We start from the raw sequence: 19,107 nt of genomic DNA, 5'->3' as shown, positions 1-19,107 counted from the left end.
ATAATACGGATGTCAGGATTATTCTCTGTAACATCTAATTCTACTGTTAATCTAAAATAAAATTGACGGTTCCTATTTAGATCCTCGGGCTAAACATAACTTACAAGATTTGAATCTAAAATTATAGTCCGAGTGTAATAAATTTTAAGTATTCATAGTTCATAGCCCCTTTACGGCTTATCATTTTTTCATTCAGTACCATTTGATTTTAACGACATCACTGAAGTATCATGTGGTTTCTATTTTCGTTTTTCGTTAAGCACTCCATTAACGTCTTCGTTGAAAGAGTCATGTGCTGCGCACGTGCACCGTGGATCGTCATTTTCTTACAGTTGGAGACTCACAAAGAATAATCAGGATGAAGTCTTTAAGCAGCAATGATGGCAAAGAAGGCCTAAAATCTTAAATCTCTTACATAGAGAATAGAGAGTAGAAGAGGAGATGGATCCGACCTTAGGGCTGATTTTTCGGAAGCGGCGGCGGAAGCGGAGGCAGAGGAGGAGGGAGGAGGGGAGAGCTCGCGGACGAGAGCGGCGAGGGCTTCGGGGTTGAGGCCGCGGTCGCAGAGGGCGACGAGGAGAGAGAGGGTGTGGCGATCGAGCCCCGCCCCTAATATTTCGGACATTTGGAACGCAAGCTCCAGCGACTCCTTCGCGTTCCTCGCCGCCGCCGCCCCTTCCGCCGCCATCCTTGCCCTGATATTAGATTTTTTTTTTTTTTAATCGGATTATATTTATTAAGGAATTTTTAAATTTAAGTAACGAAAATAGCTTAAATGAAAATGAGTAAAAAGTTGAAAAGGTCAGCAAAATATTTTTGACTTGTTCTTGTGGAACATGTCTGCCACGTCGTCAAGCAACGACTAATTAAAACCCGACACATCAGAGAAATTGTTCTCCGACGAAAAAGCTGCTTCCTTTTCATTGGGAAATTTCTTTGGTAGCCAGACTTATGGATCCAGATCCGTTATGGACCATACCCGGATCCATTAACCGCAATCAGTCGCGGGCGCATACTTTGGATGAGTTCGGGGTCATTAGATTGGTGATTAGCGGGCACTAATTATAATTTTATTAAATTAATCAGGGTTCGAGACAATGACCACGTCACAAACCAATCAAATGTATCCTTTTAGAGGCATATGTTCCATCATGATTATAAAAAAATATTTTTATTGTTCTTTTGTTCGAAAAGAATGAATGTGATTGGCTTGTTATTAATGAGGTGATGTAAGTATGACAGTGTAGAAGTGGGGGACGAAGCCATCTTAAGGCTGAGGAGGGCCATGGCCCACGGACTTTCCATAATTTACATAATAGTCTTTTATATATAAAAAATTTAAAGAATATATTTTTATTTAATCTCAAAAATATATTGACTATTGACCGACCTATCTTTTAAAAAAGAATTTGGCGCTAACATAGTGCTCTCTCAACTCTGAATTTATTTTTATTTTTTTATTTAGTACCTTCATAATTTCTAATTATTTTAGATAATTTTTTTATTTAATTAAATTAAAGTTTATATAAAAGTTAATACCTCTGTCAACTAATAATCATCAATTGTCACAATTGTATTTACTAAAAATTAAAAAAATAAATCATTGACTGAATTATTATTAGATTTAGTAAATTTTAAAACTATTTGAGTGAAATAATATAAATAAAATAATTAGAAGTTAAGTAAGTATAAATTAAAAAAGGGGTAATGCTTTTTTACACTAATTATTTAGTCAATCTATTTTCTAATCAAAAGTTTGATTAGGTAAATCTTGTTTATTTGTTAAAATTTTGATTTGTATGTATTTTGGCCCTCCCTAATAATTGAGTCATAGCTTTGTCCATGCTTCCTCCGCCCCCGACATGGAGAGCGGCGATTGGAGTGGGAGGGAAGAAGAGAGAAGAGAGCGATATGAATTACGCAGAGGAATGGGATTTCAGACCAGGGTTCAGACTATATATCCCTCCACTATTTTTCTAGGCCGTTTATTTAATGTTTTTATTTTGGAATAATATCTAATATATTTTTTCAAAACTTTTAAAATATTTTATATATTTCTTTTTTTTCAAATGTTTCCCTCATATATTTTTTCATTATTCACTCCGTTAAGTCATCTTACATTAAATCTGGATTAAATTTCTATGAAAATTAAAAAGAAGTCAAAGTAACTCTTTTCTCCTAACTTAAGGACAAATAAAAAAAATGAGTGACAGTAAAAGAGTGAGTATATCTAAAAATGTAAAAAGTCAAAATACTTCTTTTACCTCTAATTTAAGAGCAAATAAAAAAATACTGGTGACGATAGAAGGATATATTCGAAAAGAGCAAAATAATAATTTTAAAGAGATAACGGCTGCTCTTAATAGTTTACTAAGGCCCAGTTTGGGCGGGATTTAAATTTAATTGGCATAAATTTTTTTATATCTAGGATAGCTTGCAATTTCAGAATAGTTAGGGATAAAAGTAAAATTGTGTTTGGTTTATAAAGCTGATATTCTAAGGAATAAATGAATTTGTATTTAGTTAATTTTATAAAATAGTAGAGAATAATGAAAAAAATGTGGGGGTTGAATATATAAAATGCCAACTTTGCCCTAGCCCTATATTTGCAAAATATTATTTATATTTCATAATAAATTAGATATAATAATTAATAAATAATACATAAAAAATAATGTAACCCAACATTTTGCTTTACCTAAGCTGCAAAAATGAAATTACTTTGAATTCCACATGACAGAAAGTATTGAAATAGTATATTAAACGTGTAATTACATTCAATTCAAGCATAACCAAATTAAGTAGAGTTTTATATCTCATGCAGATTGGGAGAAATCTTAAAGAGAAGTAAAATCCTTACAAATATATAATTTGACAGTTTCTTGAGACATACGTGGCAATTTCTTAGCTTCTTGGCTCCTTTCCAAGGGTGGACCAGCTTGGACCAGCTCTTTTCTAAAAAAATCTTCTCTTTTTTTCCAAGATATAAATACATAATTTGACAGTTTCTTGAGGCATACGTGGCAATCCCTTAGCTTCTTAGCTCTTTCCCAAGGGTGGACCAGCTTGGACCAGCTCCTTTCCAAAAAAATCTTCTCTCTTTTTCCAAGATATAAATACATAATTTGACAGTTTCTTGAGGCATACGTGGCAATCCCTTAGCTTCTTGGGTCCTTCCCAAGGGTGGACCAGCTTGGACCAGCTCCTTTCCCAAAAAATCTTCACTCTTTTCCCAAGATATTCTTGGGATTTTCCAAGACAGCTCTCTCCTTCCCAAAAAAATTCTCTCCAGCTAGCTCCCTCTTTCTTTCTCTCTCCTCCTCTCCCCTACTCTCTCTCTCTTCCCTTCTCCTTTCTATCTTAGCCCCCTCTCTTTCTCTCCCTATCATTCATTAGCATAAGCGCTGCCCGAGGTTGGAAAGAGACAGCACAGTGGCGACAGCAGCGGCCACGACCACGGAGGCCGCGGCGAGGGCCGCGGGGGCGTCGAGGGCGGAGATGTCCGCCGCCGAGGGGAGGGCCGGTGCGCGGGTGGAGAGCGAGCGGCGGCAAGCGGGGCGAGGGCTAATGAAGGGATGGAGGTTGGGGCGGCGGTGGTGGTGGCGGTGACGGTGGCGGTGGTGGGGGTCGGTAGGCGTCGCGGTGGTGGTGGTTTGGACAGCGGAGGCAGGGCGAGGGCTAATTATGGAGCTCATTTGAACAAGAGAAACTTTTTAATTTTTGGTACAGTAACAAAAATAAAAGTAAATTTTTGATATTGAAATAAAAAAAAATTTAATTTAGTATTTGATTTTGCTAAAATGAGACAGTAAAAAATTTTCAACATAATATTTTTCAATAATATTACTCATATAATACATTTTTTTGAATCAGTATACAAAAAAAAATTTACTCAAAATAGTGTTAATATATAAAATTTTGAAATAGCAATGTGTAAAATTAAAATATTATAATTATAAATAGAAATTTTTTCTCACATAATAATTAAAATTTGTTGATTTTACTAACTACTCATTGTTTTAATAATATAGTAGTTAATATTATGATTGCTCATATTTTGATAATTTAAAAACTAAAAATCTCAACATTTATATTTAGAAGTTACAATCTCTAAAAGATTATTTGGTTACTTATAACTATATATAGATTTTTTGATAATAATGTTAAATATTTATATTTAGAATTTACGATCTCTAAAAGATTATGTGGTTACTTATAACTACATATATATTTGGTTAGTTACTACGAGTCACTCACCGTCCAGTGGAGGTATGCTTTCGAGAAACCTTAGGTCTTGATTTGACGATTTTGAGAAGCCCACCCAGCGCCGACGCGATGGTGTCGAGAACGAAGGATGCGACGGCGTTGGCGGCGTAGTGTTTTTTATGCATTTTTCGCTAAAAAATTATTTTTTAAGAGAAAAAAAGTTATTTTATTTGTTGTGTCTTAACTTTAAATAAATCTCTAATATAAATAATTTTTATTTTTTAATACTTTTTTATTGTATATTTATTGTAATTTTTTTTTCCCGCAGCGAAGTGCAGGTGTTTAACTAGTTGAACATAAAACTACAACTATCCATCGCAAAATTGTAACATAACCACAAAATGCTTGTAAAGCAGAAGCAAGTAGAAATTATACATAACATAGTCTTAGGTTGGAAGTAAGAGTTAAAGCAATCATAATTTGTAATTTAAAACAAAAGTTCTCAAACTAAAATAACATTCATTTACACAATAAACAAAGTAAAAAGAACATAAATAAAGAAAGTTGCATTTACATCTAATTAAACCTCGGCAAATCAAAGCAACAATCCCTAACAGATGCACATGTTTGCAATTATAACCAATAAACCCTAGAACCAAATTCTATCCATACATTAGCAAACCCAGAGCTACAGGTTTGGAAAAAAAAAAAAAAAAAAAACAGACAAAATTGAAGCTAAGATATATTATAATTAATAACCTGTCACGCTCCGGGATCCCTTTTAGTTTGAAACATAGCGGAAAAGCGTCTAAATTGTTTTTGAAAATCTGACCCCAGGGTATGCCAGATCCGCCACAAATACAGGAAATCCACTCTTCACACGGACAGAGTCTCCCCTGTATTTGCACGGCGTCGCACAAGTACAACAAGTAAACCGGATACAACCACAACTAAATGAATATAGAGATAACTATACATTCATACATTCACCATTCACATCACAGATTTACATTCAATGTCTACACATAAATCCACAGAAAACCTTTTGAAAACTGTTCCCTACTCGGAAACTTTTATCTTTTAAAAAATGCTACCACGAGAGGTAGAAAACTATTTTCCCTTTTCACAAAATCCACGAGTTCTATAGTTCATTCAAAACCACATGAATTCGAATAACATAAACCAACTGAACCATGTAATATTAAAGCTATTAATAACAAAAGTAAACAGGGTAGGAACTAAACCGACAAATTGGGTCGGAAGCTCTAGCGACCACTACGAATGTGTCTCACGTCTTGTCTCAACTCTCACCGCCGGCGATACCTGAAAAATGGTGGGGAAGGTGAGAACATGTAAACATGTCTCCCCTCCCAGTGGGTACCGCAAGCCGATGAAGGCGAGGAGTACTCACCGGATCAGGAAGAGGTAAACAACAATATGGTAAACAAATACAGGTGCTGATACAAAGAAACTACAGTAGCTATAACAGATAACTGAGCAATAAATAAAACTGCTACTGTAAGGAATGCAAAGCTGAGTATGCCTCAAGGTAACCAAACCAAAACTGTACCCAATCGGGTACCTACTATATTGGTCCGCAGACCTCAAGCGCTGCCTGTCACTGATCTGTACCGACCTGATTCACCCGCCCCACAGAACGACCCATCCGGATAAGCACACCTTCGGTCGGTGGCCAAATCGACCCGGTGTCGTGAATACCCCCAAGTGCTGTGACTAAGTCATGCTGGTATGCTCAATACAAAAACCGGCTGAAGCCGGTGCCTAGGTCGAAGCCAGAAACAAGGGCGTATAATGTCGAGCCTCGATCAACCAGATTGAAACACATGACGAGAGAGTCGATGTGTTGCCTGGACCCAAAGTCCACAAAGTCCAACCGACCAGCAAGGTCGCTAATACGAAGTACGAGAACCAACCAACCAGGTCAACAGATACGGAATGCAACAACCGACCAACCAGGTCAACATATATGCATATAGATAGAACTACTCTACTCCTACTCAGGATACTAAGCATGCAAACAACGAGCAGAGTATAATGGAATAACATAGGTGCAAGGCTCAATATATACGATGCAATAGTAACAACAGAAGAGTAAGGGTAAGAAACCATCACCGAGCGTGTACCACTGTACCGACTTCGGATCGAAGTACCCACCTGTAAGGATGTCACATCTGTCTCCTGACTGCAAAAGAATGTCAACCAGACCTAAGGAAGGTCCATCGGGTTAGTGTCTAACCCACCACTAATAACCATTGACTCCACATCCCACAAACTAATCCCACAGAGATCGGTTTCCCAAAACCAACTACCGTAACTCGTCGGAAGTCCCGAAAATCGCTACGGGACTCCGCCGGGATCCACGAACTGTCCTGGAACACACCGACTCATGCTACGAGTCACTCGCTACCACTATACATAAATAATCGTGCATCATGGCAGCAAACACAAGAATACACAACCAACACTATCGTCGGATAATCGTTCGGATCCGAATTCCCGGAAGTGTCAATTTCGATACCGGAACCCACCGTCGCTCACCCGTCATTTCCAAACCCTCGAAATGACTTGAGTGACCAGCCAACAAGGCTCAGCGACACAACAACTCATCACGAAGCACCGTCGAAAGAATTTCGAATCAAACCTGTGCTCCATCGGCGAATTTCGTCGAGAAACAAGCCGGAAATCACTTTTCGATCTCCACAAAGGCATGGGGCCCTGGACAATCAGTCCAAAGGTTACCCTCAGCTCATCCATGCTGCCAACAGTAGCCGCAACAACCCAAATTGCATAAAAGCCCTCCTGATTACCCAAAATCACGTTATTTTATGTGATTTCGGGGCTTTTATGGTCCGTCTACGTAAACCGAAAGTCAATCATCCAAGCCGAGACACCCGCTGACAGGTCTTGGCGTTCCGGAGGCTGTGCTCACCTTTCGGAGCACTTTCGACCACTGTGGCAAGCGCGCGAGCGACGCAAAGTTCAGCGAAAACTGCGAGCTGAAGCTAAAACACTACAAATTAACACATCCGACGCTTGCTGACCCTAAATGAGGTGAGCACTATGATCAGCACTAACTGACAATCACTGTGCTCCGGAGGCATCGGAACAACCCCGGGTCGTCGGAACAGTGAACGGAAACCCAAATAGTGCACAGGAACCAAAAAATACCGCTTATCGGACCAGTGGAGAGCTAGGGCTGGCCGGCGGCGGCCAGACGGCGGGCGCTCCGGCCAGGGATGGGTGCGGACGGTCCGAGAGGTCTAGGGATGGTGTTGGCCGGCGGCGAGTGGCAGCCGGTCGCGCGGCGGTGGAGATCCAACCCGTCATCAGCTCACGTGTTCGGGGGCCCACGGCGGCCGCTCGGTAGCCGGAGGAGCTCGGGGTGGCAGTGATCTATCGGCGGAGGCCGAGGGGAAGGTAATGCGCCCTACGGTGGGCGGCGGCGGCGCTTGGAAGCCAAGGAGGCTCGGCCTCGGCCCGCACAGGATCTAAAAGGCCATAGGGAGCTAGGCCGGCGGCGTGCGGGAATGCTAGGGAAGTGCGCCGGAGGTCGCCTGCGGCCAGAAGAGGACAGGGCAGCCAGTTTTAGGTGGCTTAAATGAGCAGGCCTCGAGCTAAATCGAGCTCGGCCCTAGCTAATCAGAGCTGGCCGTGGTCTGCACAGGCAGCGCCGGCGGCGCGCAGGGACGACGGGGGCCGGCAGGGATGGTGAGGGGGATGGGTCTCGGCCAGAGGATGAAGACTTCAAAGTGCTCGGGGTTCTCTGGTTCCATTTGCTGAGGGAGAAGTCAAGGTGGAGTGAGGAGGAGTTGGTGGAAGGCTGAGGTTGCTTTTCCGGCGGTCGGGACGTGCACACGTGTAGGGTAGAGAAATGCTGAGGCGGCTAGGGTTAGCTGGGAGGATTTGGGCAGCAAAAGGTTGTGGAAACCCTAGCTGCCATCTTTATACAAGGTGTCAATTTGCCGAGAAATCCCTCAAAGCATAATATTTACAGCCCAGCCCTCGACAGCCCGTGCACTATGCATGCCCGCGCCACGACGTTCGAAACCTCGCAAAACGGTACATAAAATATTGGACCTTTCGCCAAGTTTCCGTTTCGTCAATTCGACCCCTCAGCGAACAATTCACGATTTCCGAAGATCCGTCCGTCGAATTTCCGAACGGATTACGCCGGCGCGTTCAACACGACTATAGTATTTTGTTTCATCCGATTTGGTCCCTGATTCGGGACGAAACCCGCCCTCATTGTTCTACTACAAAACACATATATGTATAAATCCAATCAAACCTCTTTTTCTCAAAAATCGTGCATCGGAACCCAATTCCGTAAGTGCCATTGGGTCCAGAATAGTCGAGCCGTTTGAAACGAGCTATTGGAGAGCTATGATCGGAGTCCAATGCGCAGCAGAATCCTTCTCTACTAGCTGGCTCCTCCGAAAAGCCGGAGTTACTATTCACTTTAAGTCATCGGTTCTGGTCGCGTAACTTCTCCATCTTAACTCATTTTCTCCTGAAACTTGACGAGTGCTTATGTAATTAAATTACACACGAAAACATCGTCAACAGAGAGTTTAGCTACACTGTCAAAATCTCAGTCCTTACATTACCCCCCCTTAAAAGAAGTTTCGTTCCCGAAACTTGACCACGTACCCACTCGAATTGAATTCAGATATTACTCCGCCACTGCGGTATCACCATTGAGTACTGGTCGATTATATTTCATTTGGACAGATCAACCTCCGAAGAATGGGAGAATAGGACTATGGTTCCACTCGTACAAAATGAGGGAAGACATACCAACCCAAAATCTCCGGACCCAAAAACTAACCGGAATCAACACCATCCTATAACCTGTGGACAAAACAGTCCCACAACTAGGATTATCTGATCCCAAATTGCTAATTCTGAGATAATTAATCAACACTTAGAAATTCTAGGTCCACTCTACCTTAGTCCGCATAGTCGAAACTGACTTGACTATGTCGCAAGTTCGCGTAGAAAAGTCACGAGACAACACCACTAGTCTGGAGTCTATTTACGTCGACTGAAACGAAATACTCCGACTAGCCAACAACGTCAACCTGCTCACCACGAGCGAATACGAAACGTTGTTCTAAAACCTGAGTCAATAACACTCGTTTCGGAGACCACAGTCTCTACCAGTAACCACACAAACTACCAAAACCTCATCAACGGAAAGTCACCTGCGACAATCTGTAGTCCTAGGTCCAAGACCTCACATTTCTCCTGAAAAGTCCAACTGACAATACCAATTGAGCTAGACAATTTTGTCTCCTCAAACTTAATCCGGTACCAACAAACCACCAAAAGCTCTTTGCAAGTCCATCACTTGATGCACAGGTCGCCAATCGCAAAAGCGATGCTAACCATCGGAATACCTGTCTCCACAAGACCCTGTCGCTGCCGTCCTACAAGGGACCCTAGCGATCAATGTTTCCAGCAACACCCAATTACCTATCTCATTGAGACCTAGGCGCACCTGTCACCAATTAACCGGACAAGCATACAATCCCAAGGTTTGCACGACACGGTGAGTCGCTAACCTAAAATGCTATCACATACAGTGACAATCATAACCAACAACTAGGCTCAAGTCACTCAACAACTGTGATTTCGAACCTTCCGGCAAGCAGACCGAGACAACTAACCAAACAAACTTTTTAGTTGTAACAAGTACAACTAAAGAGCCACGAACACCTAGACTCGAACTAGAGTCAAACTATCTGCAGTGATGATAAATCAACTGCGCAAACCTGCCAGGAAATAATCCAAGGCTCGCTACGTGGTTACTCACTCTAGCTTCCCACAAGACAATCTAGAGAAAACACCGACCCAATCCAAAAGTCCTAAACAGGGAAAGGGTATTTCGTCTCATCTTTCGACAGTACATTGTCTGCAGCCAATGTACTTATCAAAAGAAAAGCAAAATATCCGAAGATCCACTACCAACAACGAGTTGGAAGCGCGACACGTCGAAGTATCAAATCACCTGATACTTCTTCACTGAACCAAAAGTTCACAACCAACCATCAAAACGTCAACATTACAAGTCGACATTCAAAAACAGCTCGACCTTAAACCGACTCACTGGAAGTCCCATAGCTTTCAACATCCAAAAGCTACTAACGACACTAAGCCGCAAACCGTTCAAACTGAGGCTTTAGAAAATAGTTTCTCTAACCGATTTCCACACCACAATCGAGCTATACCCACTCCACACTAATTTAGGTGTTAGAACAATCGCATATGATGTACGCATCAACAGAGACCTGACACCAAAACTGTGTCAATCCGACTCTAGTATATGTCAATTTGACGAATGAACTAGGTAAAGGTCAAAAGATCCAAACCGCTGATTTCATCAACAACCAAGGAAGAGAGGTAGGCATCACAACCCTACCCAAAGATCTGAGGAAGAATCACCAAAATTGCAGTCGCCTAAATGACCGCTACCATAACCTTGGGCTACACCCTAGTAGCCCCACAGAAGTCGCGACCGTAACTGGTCTAAGTGCCGTCTCAGTAGAGACACTCGCAGTAGCTCTCGTGCCCTCAGTAGGAAGAGTGGCCTGCCGTCGGCAGTTAAAACACTCGCCTAAGCCGAAGATCACCTGGCCTTTCAAGGCCCAACCTGACAGGAGTGGCAATACCTGGGGAACGCCGCCCCACCACTCAATGTCCAAAAAGAAACACTGCCACTACTCTCGACTGAGACACTAGCTTGTGCGAAAATCGTAGCACATACGAAAATAACCGTGCACTCCGAGTTTACCTAACTCGAATACAGCCCAGGACACAAGTCCAAACCCCGCACTCACGTGCCTATATACCGTAGGTCTTCCTATGGGTCAACCTAACTAATGGTTCAGTTTCATTTACTTTTCAAAACAATCTGTGAATGGTGTTGTGGTTGTAACTTGTCTCTGATACCACTTTAATCTGTCACGCCCCGGGTCCCTTTTAGTTTGAAACACAGCGAAAAAGCGTCTAAATTTTTTTTGAAAATCTGACCCCAGGGTTTGTCAGATCCGCCACAAATACAGAAAATCCACTGTTCATACGGACAGAGTCTCCCCTATAATTGCACGGCGTCGCACAAGTACAACAAGTAAACTCGATACAACCACAACTAAATGAATATAAAGATAACTATGCATTCGTACATTCTCCATTCCACGAGTTCTATAGTTCATTCAAAACCACATGAATTCGAATAACATAAACCAACAGAACCATGTAATATAAAAGCTATTAATAACAAAAATAAACAGGGTAGGAACCAAACTGACAAACTGGGTCGGAAGCTCTAGCGACCACTATGAACGTGTCTCACGTCTCGTCTCAACTCTCACCGCCGGCGATACCTGAAAAATGGTGGAGGAGGTGAGAACATGTAAACATGTCTCCCCTCCCAGTGGGTACCGCAAGCCGATGAAGGCGATGAGTACTCACCGGATCAGGAAGAGGTAAACAACAATATGGTAAACAAATACAGATACTGATACGAAGAAACTACAATAGCTATAACAGATAACTAAGAAATAAATAAAACTGCTACTGTAAGGAATGCAAAGCTGAGTATGCCTCAAGGTAACCAAACCAAAACTATACCCAATCTGGTGCCTGCTATGTTGGTTCGCAGACCTCAAGCGCTGCCTGTCACTGATCTGCACCGACCTGATTCACCTGCCCAACAGGACGACCCATCCGGATAAGCACACCTCCGGTCGGTGGCCAAACCGACCCGGTGTCGTGAATACCCCTAAGTGTTGTGACTACGTCATGCTGGTATGCTCAATACAAAAACCGGCTGAAGCCGATGCCTAGGCCGAAGCCAGAAACAAGGGCGTATAATGTCAAACCTCGATCAATCAGATCGAAACACATGACGAGAGAGTCGATGTGTTACCTGGACCCAAAGTCCACAGAGTCCAACCGACCAGCAAGGTCGCTGATACGAAGTACGAGAACCAACCAATCAGGTCAACAGATACAGAATGGAACAACCGACCAACCAGGTCAACCGATACGGAATGCAACAACCGACCAACCAGGTCAACAGATACGGAATGNTGCAACAACCGACCAACCAGGTCAACAGATATGCATATAGATAGAACTACTCTACTCCTACTCAGGATACTAAGCATGCAAACAACGAGCAGAGTATAATGGAATAACATGGGTGCAAGGCTCAATATATACGATGCAATAGTAACAACAGAAGAGTAAGGGTAAAAAACCATCACCGAGCTGTCTGCGACCACGAATGACGCACCTCACACGGTTAATCTTATTTTGATTTTTACCGTGGGGTAGTATTCATGATTCAGATTAATATTTAAATATGTATGGGAATCAGGTATTGTGGATTTATGGCTTCCAATAAACGCAAGCGTCTATCGTTAATTACCCCTACAAAGTGTTAGGGCACCTTCGATTAAGAGACCCCTGTAATGCTGAAATAGGTTGAAATTGAATAAAAGATGGATTTTATAACATAATCCATTGTATAGTTACATGGCTTAACCAGGGGCATACCCCCAGTGTACATGAATGAATATGACGGTTGATTGAACTTGATTCTGAATCAAAGTGTATGATCAAATTGATTTGATTGAACTCTATATGTTTCAGTGCTCAACATTGTTCACCCTAAGATGAAGGATTCCATGTATATGCATTGGGACTTAATCGGATTCAAATTAAACTCTAATTAAATGGATTAGAGTTTGATTTAGTTAATTGAACTTTAAATATATGTGATAAAGTCCAATGGGGTTTAATTTGATATTCAGTTTGAGTCCTCATCCTGTATGTATGTGTTAGGATTTAATATATCAAAGTCCAGTGTAATTAAGCTCTATGTTTATATGTTAGAGCTTAATCATGTCTCGCATTGAGTCCACCATAAGGTGAAATATTAACTAAATCCTAATTATATATATTAGGATTAGTCAAAATTTGATTTAAATTAAACTCCAAGTGTATGTATTAGCCAGTTAATTAATTTGGGTTCACCATGAGATGAAATATCAACTAAATCCTAGTTATATATGTTAGGATTAGTCAAAATTTTGATTTAAATTAAACTCTAAGTGTATGTATTAGAGTCTAATTTGGGTTCGCCATGAGGTGCAGGATGGCTAAATCTATCTGTATTAGAATTAGCCGATTTGATTTAGATTAACTCTAATTATATATATATTAGAGTTTAATTAATTTAATTGAACTCTAAATATGTATATTAGAGTCAAACTAAATTTGAGTTCACTCTAAGGTGAAGGATGGCTAAATACTAAATATATATATTAGGATTAGCCGAAATTGATTTAAATTAAACTCTAATAATACATATTAGAGTCTAACTTGATTTCTTATGTTTGAACTCTAAGTATATGTACTAGAGTCCAATCGATTTAATTATTTTTACCTTAGTCATATGTACTAAGATAAAAAAAAAAAACGATTTGATCAATTCTAAGCATATATTTAGAATTTGATCGAGTTTGAATATGCTAGAGAATCGGGTTGAAATGGTTTGTTTCCAAAGACTTGGTATAGAGAAGAGGTTGGATTAGGTTGTGCATGATTGAGGTTAGGTTTGGACTTTGATTTGGTTATTATGGTATAGGTTTCATATATGGCTTGTCAAATTTGGATTGGATTGGAATTAAAGATTGGGTTCAGCTTGGATCAATCTGGAATAAATAATTGGTTTGGGTTTATATTTAGTCTTGACATGAACTTGGGCTCATTCGGAGATATAATTAGGCTGGGTTTATATTCGGCCTTGGACATGAACTTAGGCCCATTTGGAGATATAATTAGGTTGGGTTTGGGTTTAGATGTGTAGATTGGCCATTGGGTTTAGACTTGGGCTGAGTTCAGGCCCGTAAAGCTATATTTGGGTTCAGGCTCAATGTGAGTTAGATGTAGGCTTATATGATATGGATTCGGGTATGGGCTAAATTCAGGCCCATGTAGTATGGATTACAGATGTGTTACAGGCTCAATTTAGACCCATGTGGTGTAACTAAGATTTTGAATTAAGTTCACATGGTAATTGAAATCTGGACTTGGGCTAGGTATAGCTTCATGGATTAAACACGGTCCAAATTCGGATTCATATAATGGATCCAGGTTGAAGCTTGAATTACATGTGGGTTCGGGCTCAATTTAGGCCCGTATGGTTTAAGCCCATATTTTCTTTAGGCAAGTTATAGCGCTGGGCCCAGATTTATGTTTGGGCTGAACTTGGGTCATATTGAGCTTTTGAGGTGAGTACGGGCTTGTTCCAGATGAGATTTTGAGATGGAAATTATCTAGGATTTGTTTGAGATCAAAATATTTAAATGTATGGTTCAGAATCAAATTCATCACTTAAAAAATTTCGAATGCATTTTTTATTTGTCAAATTCTCAGTCATGAATAATGAAAATTCAACTTAATTTAATTTGGAGCATCTCGATTTGGTCTAATTTAGCCAAATCGAGAGATTCAATTTTGGATAGAATTAAGGGGTTCGATGAACATCCCATAAGTCGATCACAAGAACAACAATCAACAATCTGATTGATTTCTCTTGCCTCTTAATTATAAGAGAATTAAGGGAGTATTTTTTCTCTCTTTATCTTTGATAGTATAGGACAACAAAGATGCATAATCCTTCTTTGTTTCTTTTACATTCGTGGGACAACTAAGGTGGAAAAATCCCTCCTTTGCCTCCCTTTTATGTAACAAAGCTTCCTCTCTCTTTCATAATCAGAGAAGTAATATCTCTCTCTCTTTTGATAATATTTTTTGCAAAGAGAAGAGCACCGCTCTCTCCCTCTTTCGATGATGCTATATTTTTTGTAAAGAGAAGAGCACCGCTCTTTCTCTTCTAATAACACATTTTTTATAAAGAGAAGAGCACCGCTCTTTCTCTAAGTTCACTGTCGAAAGATATGTCTTGGGCATTTCGTCGAACAATTGGTGGACGTGAACAGATAAGGTCGTCGGGCTTCAACTCGTCGGAGCCGTTGATGATGACCATGAACAGCGTGTCGCTCTGCACCTCTACACTGCTCGATGGCTGCCGGTTCCAAGGAAGTTGACGCGGATGATCTCCGCGGCGAGCCCCGCGAGCTGGGAAGTCGTGTGCGACCTTGTAGATGCTAACGTAGACCTTCTGGGTGATGAGCATGAAGTCGCAGTGCTCGTTTGCTCAGCCCATAACTCAGCTTCTTCAGCCTCGTCGTGATCTTGTCAAAGGAGACCGACTCTTGCCGCCCGTCTCGTTTCGTTTGGGAATTTCGTCGAACAGGTGGAGGGGGTGGAGATATGTAGATGGAGACGCGGCGGAGCTTGGTGGAGACGCGACGGAGATGCGGCGGCTTCGGTGGAGACGCGGCGGAGATGCGGCGGCTTCAGTGGAGACGGGGAGGTGCTCAGCGGAGCTTGGTGGAGATGCGGCGGTACTCAGCGGAGCTCGGTGGAGCTTGGCGGAGGCACTCAGCGGAGCTTAGTAGAGCTCGGCGGAGGTGTTGACGAACTTGGCGTCGCGGCCCGCCGAGTAGGTCGCAGGCGAGGGAGATCTCGAACCCGGCAGTGACGGCGAATCCGGCAACGGCGCCGGCGATGGGCTTGCAGCGCGCAGCCATGGCGGCGACAGGGTCGGCGGCGGGGTCTATGACGTCGCCCTTGAAGACGTTCTCGGCGGCGGTGAGGTCGACGCCGGAGCAGAAGGTGCGGCCGCGCCCGGCGAGGACCACGGCGGATCCATGGAGTCGCCTCTCCACTTGAGCATTTCCTCGAGCACCTTGTCGGAGGCGAGCTCGCCCGTGGCGTTGTAGTAGTTTTGCTTCAGGGTCTCTTTGTGGTCGGAGAGGATGGCATCGCGAAGCTTCGCCCGGATCCCGTGGGTGACCGAAACCCTCGTGCGGTCGACGGAGGTCCCCGCGGCGAAGCGCGGGGAGAGGGTGCGGTTCGCGGCGTTGGAGTCGTCGAGGGCTTCGAGCTGCGCCTTGATGGAGTGGACGGTGCGGAGGATCGCGGCGACGTCAGAGTCGACGCGGTCGCGGAGGTCCCCGTGGCGAAGCGCGGGGAGAAGGCGCGGTTCGAGACTCGGAGTGGAGGAGGCGGAGGTCGGAGAGGAGCGCGGAGAGGGCGTCCATCGCGGATTGGATCGCGCCGACCTCGGAGAAGAAGAGGGCGAGGTTCGCCTCCTCCGCGGAGGTGAGCCCCCCTTAGCCTCGAGATCCGCGCTCGCCTCGGGACTCGCGCCGGAGCCCTCGATCACCATCGCCTGCTTCTTCAGTTCCACGTAGTCAAGGAACGATTTGGTCATGAGATTGTTCATCTTCGACACGCAACCGAGATGGTTGTTTAATCGACGAGAATGAATGAAGCTTGAATGCTCCTCAGCTAGAGATCTTGAAGAAGAAAAAGAGCACCCGTGTGTTTGCGAGAGAGAGAGAGAGAGAGAGAGAGAGAGAGAGAGATAGAGTTTCTTCTCTTTTCTTTTTTTTTTTATTACTAAGGAGAGAGAGATAGAGCTTTGATCATGGCTACCTTAATGGAGAAAGATATTATATTTTTTTTACCATTCTTTTTTTTTTTCTTTCGTGAACACAGGGATGGATTGGGTTTTTTTTTTGTTTAGGAATAGGTTTGAAGATTCAAAACTGTGTCCCAATTGGGTTCAAATATACTTAGGTTATAACTGCTTGGAACGTGCAAATAATCGGGTTAGTGGGATGCGGGTAGGAGAGGTGGGAAGTTACGATGGGATCATCTTGCAAATATATGAAAGGGAAAGGACTAATCTGCTATTTGTAATACTCATTCATGCCTACGAGAACATCCCACTTTTTTTGTAATCTATGCACCTGGTGCATGGATTAACCTATGCACCAGGTTCAAAATTTGAACTCAAATTTCTCCATGCACCTAGTGCATATACCATTATTCAAATTTTCTCACTTTCTACCTTTTTTCCTTTCTCCCTTTTTTCTTCTTCTTCTTCCTTTTTTTTTATGCTTCAACAAATGCCCCCTACCTTTTCAAGCTTGTGAATTAAACAAGGTGGAAAAGGTGCTGATCTTTTTGCACGATTTCAATTTTCATATTGCCATCAAGGATCTAAGGTAATTTCATCATGGCTTAGTTCTTCATGATATTCCCTTAATCGATCGATCTCTTTTGATGATATATATATATATATATATATATATAGATATATATATATTTAGAATCTGTATGAGATATGACACATTCAAATTAATTTTATGGATCTCAACATATTTTGTTTTGGATCACAAACTTCATATTGTAATCCTTTTCCCTTTCTAGATCATGTGGAAAAAGAGCGAACCATTAATTCATCCAGATGATAAAACTTTAGGCGTGTTTAGAGGGCTTTCTTTAATGCGCTCACCTCCAATATTTGGATGTTCCGCCGAGCCCGTAATCCCTTATGAAACGCCTATGTTAAAAGAATGGGCAATATTTAAGCAGAAACAGTTATTGGGTCGTTTTGGAGTTGACTATTATGCTTCTGATGGTGACGGCGATGTTATATTATTGCCCCCATTAGGTCCTCCGAAGGAAAGAGACACGTTACAATCTCTTGGGTATAAAATACTTAATAATCATCCCGGATGGTGTGGAATGAGTAGATTTTTTGGAGATAGCGTTGAGGTAGAAGGTTTGATTGAATGGGGAAATTATATTCTCTCTCGTTATACAACTCAGTTACGTTGTGCTGGCATTTTGGGAGGTATTGTAGCTTCACGGGGGAAGTACAATAAAAATATTAATATCATTAAGGCATTGGTGGAGCTATGGTGTTCAGAAACAAATACTTTTCATCTTCCATATGGTGAGGTTGGGATTTCTTTATGGGAAATTAGAGAACTTAGTGGGCTTCCAATTATCGGTGATATGTATGATGAGTATATCCCACCAAATTCTGAACTTTATAACAAAAACAATTATCCCAATTGTGTTAGGGAGCTTTTTGATATTTATCAATGGCTTATAGCTCGATCTTCTAATAAGCGTGTACGGTATGATTTATGGGTGAATTTCTTTTACACAAGCTGTAAGAAGTTGAATCGATCTAAGTCTCGGAATATAAGCAATAGAGAACTCGCTCCCTCATATACAGAAGATACGACTCGAGCGGCCTACATTTCCTTATGGCTATGCAACTTTGTAATGCCTTCTGGGTTAGATCATTTCATCAGGCCGGAGACATTTATTATGGCTTCTAAGCTAGCGTTAGGTGAGAGGGTTGCCTTAGCCCCTGCTATTCTTTGTGCCATTCACGCCGGCTTGTCTTTCATGAGTGACCACCCCGAAGGTCCTGCGCATCCTGGGCCTCAATTCCCTGTTAGTTTTCTATATGCGTGGATTGGTCTTCATTTTGAACAGACTTATTCTAGAAAGGTGATCAGCGATAATATCAAAAACATCGCCGGCTTACAAAGCCCTCCTCAAATGATATTTTTTATGGATGCGGCGGCTTCTCCTTTTAATGCTAAGCGAGCACGAATTCATCTCAGATCGAGCGCCCATTTTGTGTGGCGTCCCCTGCCATATTCTTATTCTTTTGTTAATGATGGTTGGCTTTATGATGCAAAATTGACTACAGGAGAGTGTAAATATCCAAAAGAGGTCTATGAATATATAATTTCTATCAGACAGAGTGTGCTTTCACTTCGTTTGGGGAACAAACTACACACACAGCCATATAATTCTTATCGTTTTGCTCGACAATTTGGCTTTGATCAATCTTTTCCTGAAAGTATCAATGTTCCTAAATTAGCCAATTATCTTGGAACACTTGCTGGGTGTTGGAATCATTTTCTACGA

At 42.0% G+C, this 19,107-nt stretch overlaps 2 protein-coding genes across 2 annotated transcripts; both read right to left on the bottom strand.

The window, feature by feature from the left end:
• Positions 380-732, bottom strand: LOC109709971 (mitotic-spindle organizing protein 1A-like). Its single transcript, XM_020232371.1, has one exon. The coding sequence runs from the start codon at positions 686-688 to the stop codon at positions 395-397; it is 294 nt and encodes a 97-aa protein (XP_020087960.1). The 5' UTR covers positions 689-732; the 3' UTR covers positions 380-394.
• On the bottom strand, positions 15,920-16,591 carry LOC109710677 (syntaxin-112-like). Its single transcript, XM_020233410.1, has one exon. It carries the CDS (start codon positions 16,589-16,591, stop codon positions 15,920-15,922), a length of 672 nt encoding a protein of 223 aa, XP_020088999.1.

The sequence above is a fragment of the Ananas comosus genome, linkage group 5, assembly GCF_001540865.1.
Source record: "Ananas comosus cultivar F153 linkage group 5, ASM154086v1, whole genome shotgun sequence".
NCBI classification, from domain to species: Eukaryota; Viridiplantae; Streptophyta; class Magnoliopsida; order Poales; family Bromeliaceae; genus Ananas; species Ananas comosus.
This window is presented reverse-complemented; position numbering and strand designations above follow the sequence as displayed.